The 15,283-nt window shown below is 44.4% G+C and overlaps 1 protein-coding gene across 1 annotated transcript in view; it reads left to right on the forward strand.

The window, feature by feature from the left end:
• LOC306915131 (proteasome activator complex subunit 4B-like) overlaps positions 1 to 15,283 on the forward strand; it is a gene marked incomplete at its 5' end in the record, with an annotated part of 107,673 nt that overhangs the window by 47,160 nt on the left and 45,230 nt on the right. Inside the window, 5 exons of the mRNA XM_079492380.1 lie at positions 6,866 to 7,023; positions 8,349 to 8,444; positions 8,580 to 8,635; positions 9,004 to 9,060; positions 10,967 to 11,022. Of these exons, the coding sequence (XP_079348506.1) occupies positions 6,866 to 7,023; positions 8,349 to 8,444; positions 8,580 to 8,635; positions 9,004 to 9,060; positions 10,967 to 11,022 (423 nt within the window). The remainder of the gene's footprint in view (positions 1 to 6,865; positions 7,024 to 8,348; positions 8,445 to 8,579; positions 8,636 to 9,003; positions 9,061 to 10,966; positions 11,023 to 15,283) is intronic.

The following is a 15,283-nucleotide window of genomic DNA, read 5'->3' on the forward strand; positions in this document are numbered from 1 at the left end:
GCATGCACGTTGCTGCTGACCCCAGCACAGGGACATTTATATGTCCGGTGTCGAGTTGATTGGATAGGCGGTTGTCCAGAACTACAGTATATATGCCCATGCATGGGTATGGGCGTATCAGTATAGTGTAGTGTAGTGTGTAGTGCAGTGTTAGTGTAGTCATATATGGAGATCCGGTTGTCCAGAACCGCTGATTCAAACTACCTACAGTATATACACCCATACATAGATATTGGCATATCAGTATAGTATAGTATAGTATAGTATAGTATAGTATAGTATAGTATAGTATAGTATAGTATAGTATAGTATAGTATAGTATAGTATAGTAGTATAGTATAGTATAGTATAGTATAGTATAGTGTATATAGTATAGCATAGGCTATAGCATAGTACCAGTAAGTCTGAGGGCGAGAAGCGACCTCACCCTAACGGGCTGCATTAATAACTTTGGGGCAGGCCCATCTAGAGTTTACACGGACAGATATCAGTCAAAAGGGAGACATCGAAGAGGAAGGATGAATGGGGAAGGATCAACATATGGAATGTCAGAACAGGTTCTGACATACAGTATATCCATATGGAGATCTAAGGGTTGGGGTCAGTTGTAGAGTTGCTGGCCAATATTGATGACATCAGGGATCTCCATCCCTGATGATTTCACGTTATGTCACTCACAAGACCTGGGCAATATGGGGGCTTTCCTCATGTATGGGGATTTTGAGTGATACACTGACTGACTGACGGAAAATGCGCAATTTCATAGTAAATGCGACCTGTGGTCGCAATAATATAGTATAGGCATATATGGAGATCAGGTTGTCCAGAACTGCTGATCCAAACGATATGCCCCTCCCTGATGACAGGGAGGAACTGTGGAAATCTTGCTGCATTGTGACCGACTACGTCGGCCCCCTTCAGTTTTTACATACCAGGTGGACATTGGGTTTGATGATGTCATCATCTACATGCTAAACAGGGCATTCACACACCTTGGCACCATGGGCAACGCAGTTAGAATCATGCTTTTTGACTTCTCCAGAGTCTTCAGAACTATCCAGTCACAACTGCTTACAGAAGCTTGCGTTGATGGGGGTGGACCATGGTTTGGTGGCATGGATCTCAGACTATCTCTCGGGCAGACCGCAGTATGTGAGACTGCAGGGTTGTCTGTTCGGAGGTGCTGGTGAACATCACAGGCACTCCCCAGGGCACAGTGCTGTCACCTGTTCACCCTAAAAACATCTGACTTCCACTTCAACTACAAGACATGTCAGTTGTCACCTGCATCTCAGGCAACAACACTGTTGAGCACGCATGGTTACGGAAGTTGTGCACTGGAGCAAGGCAAATAGCCTCTGGCTCAATGCTAGCAAGACCAAGAAGATGGTGGTGGACTATGGCACGACCAAGAGTGTACCTCCGGTTCCCAGCAACATATTAAGGTAGTGGAGAATGTAGACAACTACAAGTTTCTAGGAGTGCACCTGAACAGGTCGTTGGACTGGTCTGACTACTCTGGTCTTCTGTTCTTCTCAAGAAGGCTCAGATCTTTTAGTGTGTGCAACAGGATGCTGCAAATGGCTGGTGAGGAAGGCGTTTTATGTGGCGGCCATATTGGATTTGGCCGCCATGGCGACCCCGAAGGTAACTGGCTCGGGTTCCCTAGCTAAATCATTAGAGCAGGACTACATCTGGGCCAAATTTAGTCCTTTTAATATTGATTGGCGCAGAAAAATGAGGCCCGTGACTATTGCTGAAATCTTGTCCATATACAGTAGGTGATTATGGTCATTAAAGCTAATTATAATTGTTCAACATATGCAAGTTAGCATCCGGCGGTTTCTACATGCTGGGGACCCATACATACTCAACATTTGTACTATAAAACTTTGGTGTACTCAACATGTCTGGGTTCACAATGGGACTCTATGGGCTGGCAAATAGACTGACTAACTGCACTTGAGCTGGGGGGGTGATGTGCAAATGACAGATGCTGTGACACTTTGTGGTACTTGTATAAATGTTTCATACCATATGTTGTAATAATTCTGACCTTTAGTGCATTTATTTTTAGTCTTGTCCATTTTTTTCATTATTCCAATTTAGGGGGCGTGGTAACATTTTGATAGATTTTCAGCCATTTTGGGCCAAGGTGGGCTGCTTTTCTTTTCTACCTTTCATTACCCAGTAGGTTGTGACATTTTTTATGTATGAAACATAAGCTTTTGGCTACATTTTCTATGTGTATGTTTCATTGTGCTAGGTGCCAATCACTTAAGTTGAAGCGTTCTCTTTAACAAATTTGCTACATTTCATGATCTAGATTCACATATGAGTAAACTAAGGCACCAATACTTGTTTCAGATGTTAGGTATATGTATTTATGACATTTGAGAAAGATTTGGTGTTGCCAAAATCAATATAACACATTTTACAAGCAAAAACAGCAGCACAAGATTTTCGTTTTTTGGTTATACACTTGTATATACATTTCTGGCTTGTGACAAAATACTGCAGGATATTATGCGGAGAACTTTTAACCCAGAGTCCAGAAGGGTATTGTCTATGGAAATATGCATTGAAATCGTAGTGCCAAAGACACGGGAACGAAACCGAACAAAAAGGGACCTCGCAGCACGGCCTACATGTAGTGAAAACTGTAACTGTAAGCAGAAAAAAAAGTCTAAAAAAAAAAGAATCGATTTTTTTGACACCCCTACCGCCCGCCGTCTGACACGCAGAACCTTCTCCTTAGCTTAGTGATCTCCGTCTAACGGTAGAATATCGTTACAATAGAAACTATGAGTATACACTATACTGACTATAGACGAGTGCATAGAATGATATGTAAATTGCATAACTTTGGCCTTTGCATATATGCCTGTGCAAAGGCCTAAGGCAAGTGCTGCGGGCTAAGATGGAGTCTGAAGAGGTGAGTTATTATGGGTCCATTTGGTTCCATTTGTACACTCCCAGAGTCAATGGTGGTCCTTGAAATGTAAAGGTTTTGATAACCACCAATGTTTCAATTGCATAGACGTGAAGTCCACATAATAATAATAATAATAATAATAATAAATTTTATTTATAACGCACTTTACATTTGAAACAAATCTCAAAGTGCTACAACAAGAAGAAGAATAAGAACAATAATCTTAAAAGAATGCATGATTAAATAAAATGACTAAAAAAGCACATTTCATGGTATACTGCTAAAAGGATTAAAAGCACACCGGGCAACTAATAGTCCAGCTGGCCAAATGCCTTGTTAAAAAGAAATGTCTTAAGTCCCCTTTTAAAAGCGTCCACGGATTGTGGTGCTCTCAGGTGGTCGGGGAGGGCATTCCACAGCCGAGGAGCAGCTGAACAGAAGGCCCGGTCCCCCATGGTGCGGAGTTTTGTTTTGGTGGTTTTGAGTGTGTTAGAATTTCCAGAGCGGAGGGAGCGGGTGGAGGCTGGGGGTTCAATGAGTTCCTTCAGATAGGAAGGGGCGTTGCTGTGGATGCACTGATGGGTGAGGAGGCAGACCTTGTATTCTATCCTGGAGGAGACGGGAAGCCAGTGAAGGGAATGGAGTATGGGTGTGATATGATCATATTTCCGCACTCTCACCAGGATCCTAGCAGCACTGTTCTGGATGTACTGGAGCCTCTGGATGCTCTTGCTAGGGATCCCGGTGAGAAGTGCGTTGCAGTAGTCAAGCCTTGAGGAGACAAAGGCGTGAACAAGTTTTTCTGCATCTGGCAGGGTGAGTGTGGGACGGAGTCTGGCTATGTTTCGGAGGTGAAAGAATGAGGTTTTGCAGAGGTGTTTGATGTGAGGGTCAAAGGTCAGTTGGGGGTCCATTTTTACACCCAAGTACGAGCTCTGACAGTCACTGTTGCTGCCTGTCAGACAGTGGGATAAAAACAAAAAATGGCTCCAAAAAACGGTTCCAAATGTGATGTGAAGATCATGGAAACCGTTAAAAACCTGGAAAATGTTGGACCCGATTACTCCGGTTCCGGATCCCAACCCTTTGAATACTTGATTGATTACTTTATTGGCAGAAATGTACAGGGTACAGTCAAACACACGTCCAATGGGATCACCGAAAAAAGGTCCTTGCGGTGGCGCAACTCTCACTGAACGCTAGGGGGGGGGGACACAGAGCGGCGCCGCCGAAACATCCGCCCCCCTAGGGGACGGGGGGATGGGGGGAGGGGGGGTCAAACCCCCAAAACGTGGGGGTTTGAGTTAGAGTTAGGTAGAGTTCCGGGTCGGACTAAAGAGAGGTTGTACCAGTGCCTCCACACTACCCAAAACCCCCTGAAATGCACATACTGTACAAAACTGCGTTTTGGTACAGTTATTATTATTATGAATAATAATGGCTGTGATTTCTCCTCCTCCCATGTGTCTCAAAACGTAAATGTTTAACCACATTATCAGCAGCTCATGGTCAAAACTCACTGTATGACCAACTGTAAGTAGCCTATTCTATATAAAATGTACAACGACATAATTTCCTGGGCAGTTTTCAGGAGAGGGGAGGGTTCACATGTTTTAAACATGTAGTATATATTATTGAATTATTGTAACCTACGTATTATTTGCAAAGCTAGAGCACTAGACCAGGGGTTCTCAACCCGTGGGTCGCGACCCCTCGGGGGGTCGCCAAATTATTTTAGGGGGTCCCCAAATTATTTTCAAAAAAAAAAACGATTTTTCAAAAATAGCAGACCTACAAGCTCGTAGCGCGCCACTCGGTGGCGCGCTATGAGCTTGTAGATCTGCTATTTTTATAGCTAAATTATAACAATGCTTAAAACACCAAAAGGGGTTCCCGCCCAAAATGGTTTAAGGTTATTGTAGCAGTCAATTTATATTGGGGGTCGGGAGGGGGCGGGGCGGGGGTCCCGAGACATTGCCAAAGCATTTCCGGGGGTCCCCGGCCAAAAACGTTGAGAACCCCTGCACTAGACAAAGGATTTATCCTAAGATGCCCCTCTCTCTCTCTCACTCACACACACACACACACACACACACACACACACACACACACACACACACACACACACACACACAGTTAACGAACGCTCGTTAAGTGCCTGCCAGACAGACAATCAGCTGAAATGAAGGCGGCTGTAGAGCTTCTGTCTTTAGATGCTTGTGTTGTCCAACTGAACGTTTTCTGTTTATATCAAGCACTTCACACAAGCCTCTCATGAAACTACTTCTCCCCAAATCCAAAAGGATTTAATTTTCCATCCTGAACGGCAGTAACTGCTATGAGAACTGAGAAGATCTCCGCATGGGAGGGGGGGACAAATGTGACGGTGGGGGGGGGGGGGGGGGGGGGGGGTTGGACACTTGACCCCCCCATCCCCCACCTAATTGCGCCCCTGCTTGCGGTCTTGTTTCCATTCAGGTCCTGGGTATTCAATTCATCATCATGACATGAAAAATAACAACAAAAATCAAATCATCATAAAAGGTAAAACATACCAAAATAAAGTACAAAAAAAAAGATGTACAGGTTGGGGAACAAAGAAGGGGTTATAAGGAGGTACACACACACACACACATGGATTAAAGTTCTCCGCCGCCACAAATGATTTGCCCACAGTGCCAAAACTACTAGTAATCGGTGAACTGACCATGGTATTACTGTGCTTAACTGAACACTGACCAGCCAACTGGCCTGACCTGAACCCCACAGAGAATCTAGGTTGTATTGTCAAGAGGAAGGTGTGAGACATGAGACTCAACAATACAAATGCATTTACGGCTGTTATCAAAGCAAACCTGGGCTTCCATAACACCTCAACAGTGCCACAGGCTGATCACCTCCATGCCACGCCCCATTGATGAAATAATATGTTCAAAAGTAGCCCAGACCAAGTATTGACTGCATACATTAGTATACTTTTCAGATGGTCGACATTTCCTGTTTAAAAAAAATCATTTTTTAAGTGATCTAGTAAAATATTCTAATTTGTTGAGATAGGATTTTTTTCATTTTCATGAGCTGTACGCCAAAATAATCAAGATTAAAACAAAAACAGGTTTTAAATACTAAACTTTATGCACAATGAATTGAGAATAATATGAAAGTTTCACTTTTTTAATTATATTATGGAAGAAAATGAACTTTTACACAATATTCAAATTCATTGAGATGGACCTGCATATATTACTAAATGATTCCTATTTTTACATATAAGGTGTTAATTGTTTAGGAAACAGCACTGTGGGTGGCTCCTTTCAGTTTCACAAATCGCATAATATGACTTGCTGGCCTAACAAACTTTCTTCAGTCATGAGATTTGATTTAGCTTGAATCCATGCACACACACACACACACACACACACACACACACACGCACGCGGCCACAAGTAAACGCACGCACGCACAACCCACTGGCCCACATCTGCTTGATAAGATGTTAATTTAATATATTCTATGAAGATGGCTCTAGTCCACTGGTTCTCAACATCAGATCTGGGGACCACAATGTTGTCCCAAAGGGCCCTTAAGGGTCTGTAACTCTGAGAGAGTCAAAGAGTGACTCTCTCAGAGTGAAAAGGAACCCTGAGGATTTCACCAGGAGGGGGGGCACGTGGCCTGGCCCTAATCAAACTGGGAAACGTTGAATTTAAAGGGGTTTGAGACTCACTGGTCCAGTTGAATTTCCCCTCTCTCTCTCTCTCTCTCTCCCTCCATATCCACACTCACAACTTGGCACATGTTGAGGCTTGGTGCCTTTCACGTCCATTGCAGTCGTGAAAGTTGATTGTGACTCTAATCCAATCTGATTTTGTGTGTGCTTGTGTGTGTGTGTGTGTGTGCGTGTGTGTGTGCACGTGCGTGCGTGTCCAGGACTGGGGCAAGGCGGGGGATGTGCAGGCGTTGGGGCTGTGTTGGCACGTCCCCAGCCGGGAGGAACAGGACTTTGTTTTCCAGCTGCTCGACCGCCTGCTGCGACCCGAACTCCAGCGAATCAAAGACCACGTATCCGGGGAACAGCCAATGAGCAGGTGCAACCGATGGCTATTTTTTTTTTCTTGTTTGACGGGCATTTGCAATCTGATCGGGTGTCCAAGATGTTATTCTAACCAAACCATGTGAATTCATTAACCACTTAAACCGTCTATACTTAGTCAAGTGGACCTGTACTGGTCTGCTTTTGTTTCCTTCTACACCAAATCTCTCAATTGCCGACGTACAAGCCCAGAACGCGACACATTGTGACGCAGAGTGAGCTCGTAGATCGGCTTTTTTTTGGGCGAATGTTCCCTCCCAGAATAGGGATGCTAGGGTTCAAGTAGCCTCGGAAACCCAGACGGTTTTATTTCCAGGGAGAAAAAAAAAAAGTCTGTGACCGAGTCCACTTCAATTCGGCATAGCGAACGTCGGTCACTCTCTGCTGATTTCTGATCCTCTGCACCTTTGTTAAATTGACGCACACACGTACACACACACACACTCCTCTCCTCTCTCTCTCTGTCGCTCTAATTAATTAGTCTCATGTGGCACAGCTGCGTCTAGATTCTCCCGGGGGATCCTGCCGGGAGCTGCCTATGCCATAGAAAGCATAGGTGGAGCCTAGCCCAAACATTTAGACTCTCGAAGAGGTTTTTTTCGATTCTGACGAATCTCTCTACGAGAGTCTAAAAGGGATAGTCCCTTAAAAAAAGTTGCGTGTTTACGTTTGTGCCTCAAAATCACTCTTACCTTGTACAAATGCAAAATCTAAAATCTAAATCGTTTTGCCCCACATGTCCGGCGGGTGTTCGGCAAACAATTACACCCCGAGGGACCGTAGTTTTCAATACAAATTATATTTTAATCCACTCTGTCCATACTCTGTCTCGGAATCTGGCGGCCATCTTGGTTTTCTCTCCATTGTAAATGCGCAACAGAACCCTGGCCGCTAGGGGCGTGGCCAATGTTCTGTTGCGCATTTACAATGGAGGAGTATGGACGGAGTGGATTAAAATATTTTTTTTATTGAAAACTACGGTCCCTCGGGGTGTAATTGTTTGCCGAACACCCGCCGGACATGTGGGGCAAAACGATTTAGATTTTAGATTTTGCATTTGTACAAAGTAAGAGTGATTTTGAGGCACAAACGTAAACACGCAACTAAACTAGTCTAAATGTTTGGGCTAGGTGGAGCCCAGGCTATAGGGTTCAAGTGGCTCATACAGTATGTTTCTCTTGTGACACTTGCAATTTTGGTAGTGTCCAAACCAGGTACAGTCATTAACACACGCACACACACACGCACGCACACACGCACGCACACACACACATAGACACAGTGGCGTGAACTGACTGTGATATATGACTGGGTCCACAGGGAGGAGCTCTTGCAGAGTCTAGCCATAGTGCAGCACTGCCTTCTGGGAGCCGGGAGCATGCTGCCCCCTTTAAATGGACCACACGTACCTGACCTGTGAGTCACGCACGCACGCACGCACACACACACACACACACACACGCACGCACGCACGCACGCACGCACGCACGCACGCACGCACACTCACTCACACACAGTATGCAGTCTTCTCACAGCGTGTGTTTGTCTCAGGGTTCCATCCACGGTGAACCTGGGAGAGATGAACCTTTACATCGGCATCGACTACGGTAAATACACACATGCAAGCACACACACACGCACGCGCACACATGCACACACACACACACACACACACACACACACACGCGTATGCACACAAACATATACATGCAGAGATGCACTCACACAAACGCATGCATGCACACACACACACACACACAGAAACACACTGCTGGTGCTCATCGTGCATTCTGTCTCCATCCCGTGTGTGTGTGTGTGTGTGTGTGTGTGTGTGTGTGTGTGTGTGTGTGTGTGTGTGTGTGTGTGTGTGTGTGTGTGTGTGTGTGTGTGTGTGTGTGTGTGCGTGTGTGTGTGTGTGTGTGTGTGTGTGCGTGTGTGCGTGTGCGTGTGTGTGTGTGTCTCTCCTCCCCTCCAGATGATTCCAGGGAGAACTACAGAGCATCCATCTGCCAAACCATGAGACTGTTGCTACGTGAGTCTGTCCCGACCATCACCACTTCTGACACCGCTCCTCTGTGTGCGTGTGTGCGTGTGTGCGTGTGTGCGTGCGTGCGTGGGTGCAGTCCCACTCTAGTGCACAAACACTCATGTTTATATTCATACTGTATATACTGTCAATGTCAGGGCAGAAACCTTGTATCTCCATCAGTGGCGGAACGAGTCACGGCTTTATTTTACGGGAGTATGAACCCCTCCCCCTGAATCTAATGTGCAGTAACTGTAACTGTTTAGATCAGTGGTCCTTAAGGGGGTTCCAGGTGGTCCCCAGCTTAATAATGGAGAGTTGGTAACCAAATGGACACTTTCTTTTAACACCATTTTTACTTACTTTTTTACGCTCTCAAAAGTTACATTATTGGTAAAAATCTGCATCAGTTAATTTAAAAAAAGTCTACATACAATTACAGAATGTAGAAGAATTGTTGTTTTTATCGTTTGCTGTTATCTCTCCTATATGGTAGGTGGCCTACCACATCAATACGGCATGCAATTGTGGACAACAATCTTATTCAAAAACTTTTGTTTGGGTCTGAGAGGCTAAATGTCATGGTGGTTTGTGGCACAAATGGCAAATAAATAATGGGCCTTGATATGAAAAGGGTTGAAAACCTGATTATCCGGTGGTCTAGATGGGAACATTGGCGCTTTCTAGAGCAAGGATGGCTTCATTTTAGCTCGCTAGCATTGACGCTATTTATTTGCATCTAAGATGGCCGCCCAAACAGGATGTGAATCCAGCGTGTGTCACACTACAAACGGCTCGGCAGTCTGCGGTTGGCTCTGCGTCCACCAGGTGGCAGTAGATGGGTTAACAGACCCATAAGGGTCCATTTGGTTCCAAACTGTCATTTAGCTGGGGACCGGACCCCACTTTGGGAACCACTGCTCTACCGGTCACTCTACCACTAGCCTCGGAAACCCAGACGTTTTTTTTTCCAGGGAGAAAAAAAAAGTCTGGGTCCGAGTCCACTTCAATTCGGCATAGAGTAGCGCAAACATCGCTCACTCTCTGCTGATTTCTGATCGTCTGCACCTTTGTTAAATTGACACACACGCACACATGTACACACACACACACTCCTCTCTCTCTCTGTCGTTCTAAGTAATTAGTCTCATGTCGCGCAGCTGCGCATAGTTTCTCCCGGCGGATCCTGCCGGGAGCTGCCTATGCCATAAAAAGCATAGGTGAGTTCCAGGCTACTCTACCACTGCCGCCATGATATAAGTAGATTAGGCGGCTGTATTGAACTTGTGACAGTGACAGTGAAAATACTGTAGCCTCTAAATGTCTTCATCTGGCTCCCTGAGCCAGACGAAGGTCACGTAATGTTAGTCGCGTGGATTCATCGCAGTATACCGTCAGGCTGCATCTGGACCTGCAACAGATGGAGGCTTAAAATATTCACGGGGAATGAATTTATTGAGAAAAGTTTTTTTTTTGGGGCTCTCAATTTTCATAAGCCACTAATTCTGTCACAGTTCCATTGGTGGTCAATGCTGCCCCCCCCGGGGCCAGCGGAAACCTGCTTTCAACTAATGGAAATTATTAACAAGAGCTTGTGACTAAATAATAACTAACTACATTGGATTCGTGAGAATACAAGGAGCTTTGTTGTTTTTTTCTCCATTTCCCAAGAACCTAACGCTTTAGGACATACACATTTCCAGAAATACTGTTATGCGAGTCTGTCCAAACCACTTATTCTGACACGGCTCCTGATGCGTGCGTGCGTGTGTGCGTGTGTGTGTGCGTGTGCGTGTGTGTGCGTGCGTGCGTGCGTGTGTGTGTGTTTGGTGCCCTTGTGGTTGCGACAGACTCATGTTTATATGCACACGGTATATCAATACTAAAGTGTGTTCTCTTCCTTGACAATCAGATCACATTCTGGACCATTCAGAGGACGACACCAAGTCACTGTTTGTCATCATAAAGGTCTGTGTTTTCTCTGCGACACACACACACACACACACACACACACACACACACACACACACACACACACACTGTCTGTTTGTGGAGAGCAGTGCTTCTCAAACAGTTTCAAGTCAAGGACGCCCCAGATTGATCTGAAATTTGGCTGCCATCAGCAAAGAGACCCCCAGAAGAGAACATTTGACTTTTAATATTTTATAAACGGAAGTCAGTGGGGTCTTGGAGGAACGAGCTGAAAACGTGCCCATATTCGGAGATGACTGATGTCTCGAATGTGACGCCAAAGATACATTGTATATCAGAGCTGAGTTGTAAATGCGCTGTTACTGTCGTTACGGTGTGGCTCTCAGCTGCTATAAGCAATATTTCTCAACATTTTTATGACATTTTTTTATTATTATTTTTTGGTATTCAGACAGCCAGCAATGAGTACGCTCCCCCAAAAAATGTAGTCTCTGTGACACATCTAGGGGCCACAATCTGCATTCAAAGATTTTCCTAGAAGCTTTGTCAAAAAACCCAATCAGGAAGTAGACAGGCAAATCGACCAATGACAAAGCTTCTAGGAAAATCTTTGAATGCAGAGTGCGGCCCCTAGATGTGTCACAGAGACTACATTTTTTCGGGAGCGTTTTACCCATTGCTGGCTGTCTGAATACCAGCAAAATAAATAAAAAAAGGTCATTAAAATGTTGACATTATTATTGCTTATAGCAGCTTTGAGTGATGGTTTTGCACAACTCTGGTTCAGGATCCGGAAAGGGCAAGTGGCTGTAACACTCACAGAGTTACAAAACATTAACCCATTCAGGCCTGACGTCGAAATTTAAACAAAATTTGAGATTTGAGGCACATTTTAACGATTTTTCAAAAATAGCAGACCTACAAGTTCATAGCGCGCCACTCGGTGGAGCGCTATGAACTTGTAGATCTGCTATTTTTCAATAGCTAAAGTTTAACGTAACGCTTAAAACACAAAAAGGGGTTACCGCCCAGAATGGGTCCATTCGGAACCGTGGTGGTCCATGGACCCAGCATTTGAGAACCAGTGTCCTACAACACAATGGCCTATATGTACACAAATCTGATCATGAAAACGCAGAGAAATAGATTCAGATTAGGGATGTCCCGGTACACTTTTTTCGCTTCCGATCCCGATACCTCAATTTTTGTGTTAGCCGATACCGAATACCGATACCAGTGTCGTGATCTCATGTTGTGACAAATGACAAATAAGGGCTGATCCGATACTTTTCCCGATACCGATACAGTATCGGGACATCTCTAATTCAGATACATCCTGCTTGCTTACTGTCATCATCGTCAATATGATGTCATAATAATATCCTCATGTCATTGTTCATGATCAATTTGTTTTTCCGTTATAATTAATATGCGAAACAGAAAGTTTCCTGTGTGGGCCAGACGCACCCACCCCCCTCTGGGGCCTGGTGTTGTTTTCCTTGTTTATTCTTTTTTTTCTCTCTTGCTCCTCATTGATCACTTCCCCAAATGTTCGTCAATAAGAAATTACACGCCGTGCTCTCTGCTGCAGCGCTGATTAGATTAAAACACTTTTAACTTCAACCGCCGTCAAATAACCTACGCAACGCTATGGAGTCGGTCTTCTGCCCGGGGGTCACCGCGGCAATGAAGCCACGGGGGAACCGGTTCATGCAGTCCACACCGTTCCAATTTTGTTCAGTCTCCCCCCCCTCCCCCCCCCCCCCCCATCCCTCCCGCAATCAATAGTTGTGATTCATTGTGTCTGGCAACGCTGAGCAATTTTAGACTAACTCCACCTGCAAAAGGTGACTGCAATTTCCTGAGAGAGATTGAAAAAAGAAGCACGCTACGAGACGTCCTCTTAATCCATTAATCCCTTTCTCTCTCTCTCTCCCTCTTTGATTTTGTCCAGAATGGCTTTTTGGTTTTTCGATCGATCGAACGATCGGGGCGTATTGATGATGCATTGATTACTTTATTAGCAAGTTTGTTGACGGTTTACACGCGTGTAGTAACAGTCAAATGTTACGCTAATAGCATAACACAAAAAAGAAAATCCCCAGGGGTCTTGTTTCCATTGTGGTCCATTGTACTGTACTCAATTCATCAGTAGGATGAGACATACAATTATATACAATTTAGGCACGTACTACAATTAACGCTCTTAATCCAGTAAGCAAGGAAAATACGAGGTAGTAGGCCTAGATCAAATGTATTGGCAATAGTAATCTGACTAGGATCATGTCTAATCTAATAGGATCCTAGGTAAACCAAGAAGCTGCAGTGCAGCATCAGCAGTCTAAACAACAGTATAACATCAACCAAAACAAGATGATGCGTCTCTCTCAAGGGGCTTATCCTTTAAATAATGCAATACACTAATACATATCGTTAAACTCTGCAGTTTTGCAGTAAAAGGTATACAGTGTTTACAGAGAAGGAGGGCAGAGGGTGTTACTACTAAAGGTGTTCTGTCTAAATGCCTCAGTTGCATTGTGAGGTCAGCCCCACAGACAGGGTTTGGCCTGGTCAGTCAGACCCTGCGCTCTGCACTTGCCCTCTTTAACCTATTTAGGCCTGACGTCAAAATAAAATAAAAAAAAGTCTTCTAAATCCTGTCAGTTTTTTTAAATACCTATCAGTGGTGCTCAATATTTCATGTCAAGGACCCCGAAAATGTCATTGTAATTGGCCACCGAAACCCCATCTGAAAATATGTTATTCCAGGAACCCCACAGAAGCAAAGATTTGAGTTAAAAACGTTTAGTCTGAAAGAATATATAATATATATCCAGAGATTTGCGCCACATTTTCACGATTTTTCAAAAATAGCAGATCTTACAAGCTCGTAGCGTGGCCCTCGGTGCCGCGCTACGAGCTTGTAGGTCTGCTATTTTTCAATAGCTGAAGTATAACATAATGCTTAAAAACAACAAAAGGCGTTCCCATCCAGAATGGGTTAAGCAAGCTATAACAACAAGACCTGCAACATATTTAATGCTTTTATTTCCCCCTAGAGAGACGACAGCGTATTGTTGTTGTTGCTCTCACTTGGTGTTCCTGCCAAGTGGAAGAAACTAGGCTTTTAGCTCATTGTCGACGACAAACTCTCTGGCCCTCCCAAAGAGCCAGAGAGAGAGAGAGAGAGAGAGAGAGAGAGCAAGAGAGAGAGAGTCATCTCAAGCTGTTCTGGATCAGGGCCGAGAGAGGGCGAGATCCAAAATACCGACTCCTGAGAGCATGAAATGAAACCAAATGGACCCTAATGGGTGCATTTGGTTTCATTTTATGCTCTCAAGATTATTTGTTAAACTTCTGCATTACTTATTTTACAATGAATCTACACAATTAGAGAATGGAGAAGAATTGTTATTTTGGGTCAACGTTTGCCTGTTATCTCTCCTAATGGTACCAACATCAATACAGCATGGAATTGTGGACAAAATCTTATCCAAGTTTTCACCCAAACATTTACTTATTTTCTCCACCAGGCCGAAGGCATGGGGAGAGAGTATGTTTTGCACTCCGTCCGTGTGTCCGTCCGTCCGTCCGTGTGTCCGTCCGTCCGTGTGTCCGTCCGTCCGTCCGTCCGTCTGTGAACAGCTAATCTCCGGCACCGTTAACCCGGTCGATGCCAAATTTTGCACACACACTCCCTGGATGCCAACGATGAACCTTTGCCCCACAATTTCCAGAACGGCCTGTTATAGCGCCACCAGGAGGCCGACTTTTGAAAAACACATTTTTGGATATTACTCCTCCAGATTCTGTCCAAAAATCCCGCAAATTGTTACACACTATCTCTACAGTCATGTGTTCAAGACGGATCTGTCCGATATTTCATATTCCATCCTAATTGGCTAACATTGACTTTCAAAGCAAACAATTTTTTGGAACAAAATGCCTCAAATCATCCAATTGCCATCAATGGTGTAAGAACAAATGGCACCCTTTTCACATTGGCCTATTATAGCGCCACCAGGAGGCCACGACCTGACCTGGCCTGGTGGAGACCTGTGCCCCGAAGGGCACTTTTTCTAGTTGTCTATCAATTACATGAATGAATTCATGGGTGTTTTTTTGTGTTTTTTGTCGCATCTGGTAGGAGATTCAAAGAGTCTCCTATTGACCTGTAAACCGCTCATCAACATATTGACTCGGGAATGCGACAAATACAAAATATTTTTTCTTTCATTATGTGTTCTATTTATCAGTATCGCTCATTTCTCCAGGTTTTTAAAGGAAAGAAAAATAC

The sequence above is a fragment of the Electrona antarctica genome (assembly GCF_951216825.1).
Source record: "Electrona antarctica genome assembly, chromosome: 22".
Lineage (NCBI taxonomy): Eukaryota > Metazoa > Chordata > Actinopteri > Myctophiformes > Myctophidae > Electrona > Electrona antarctica.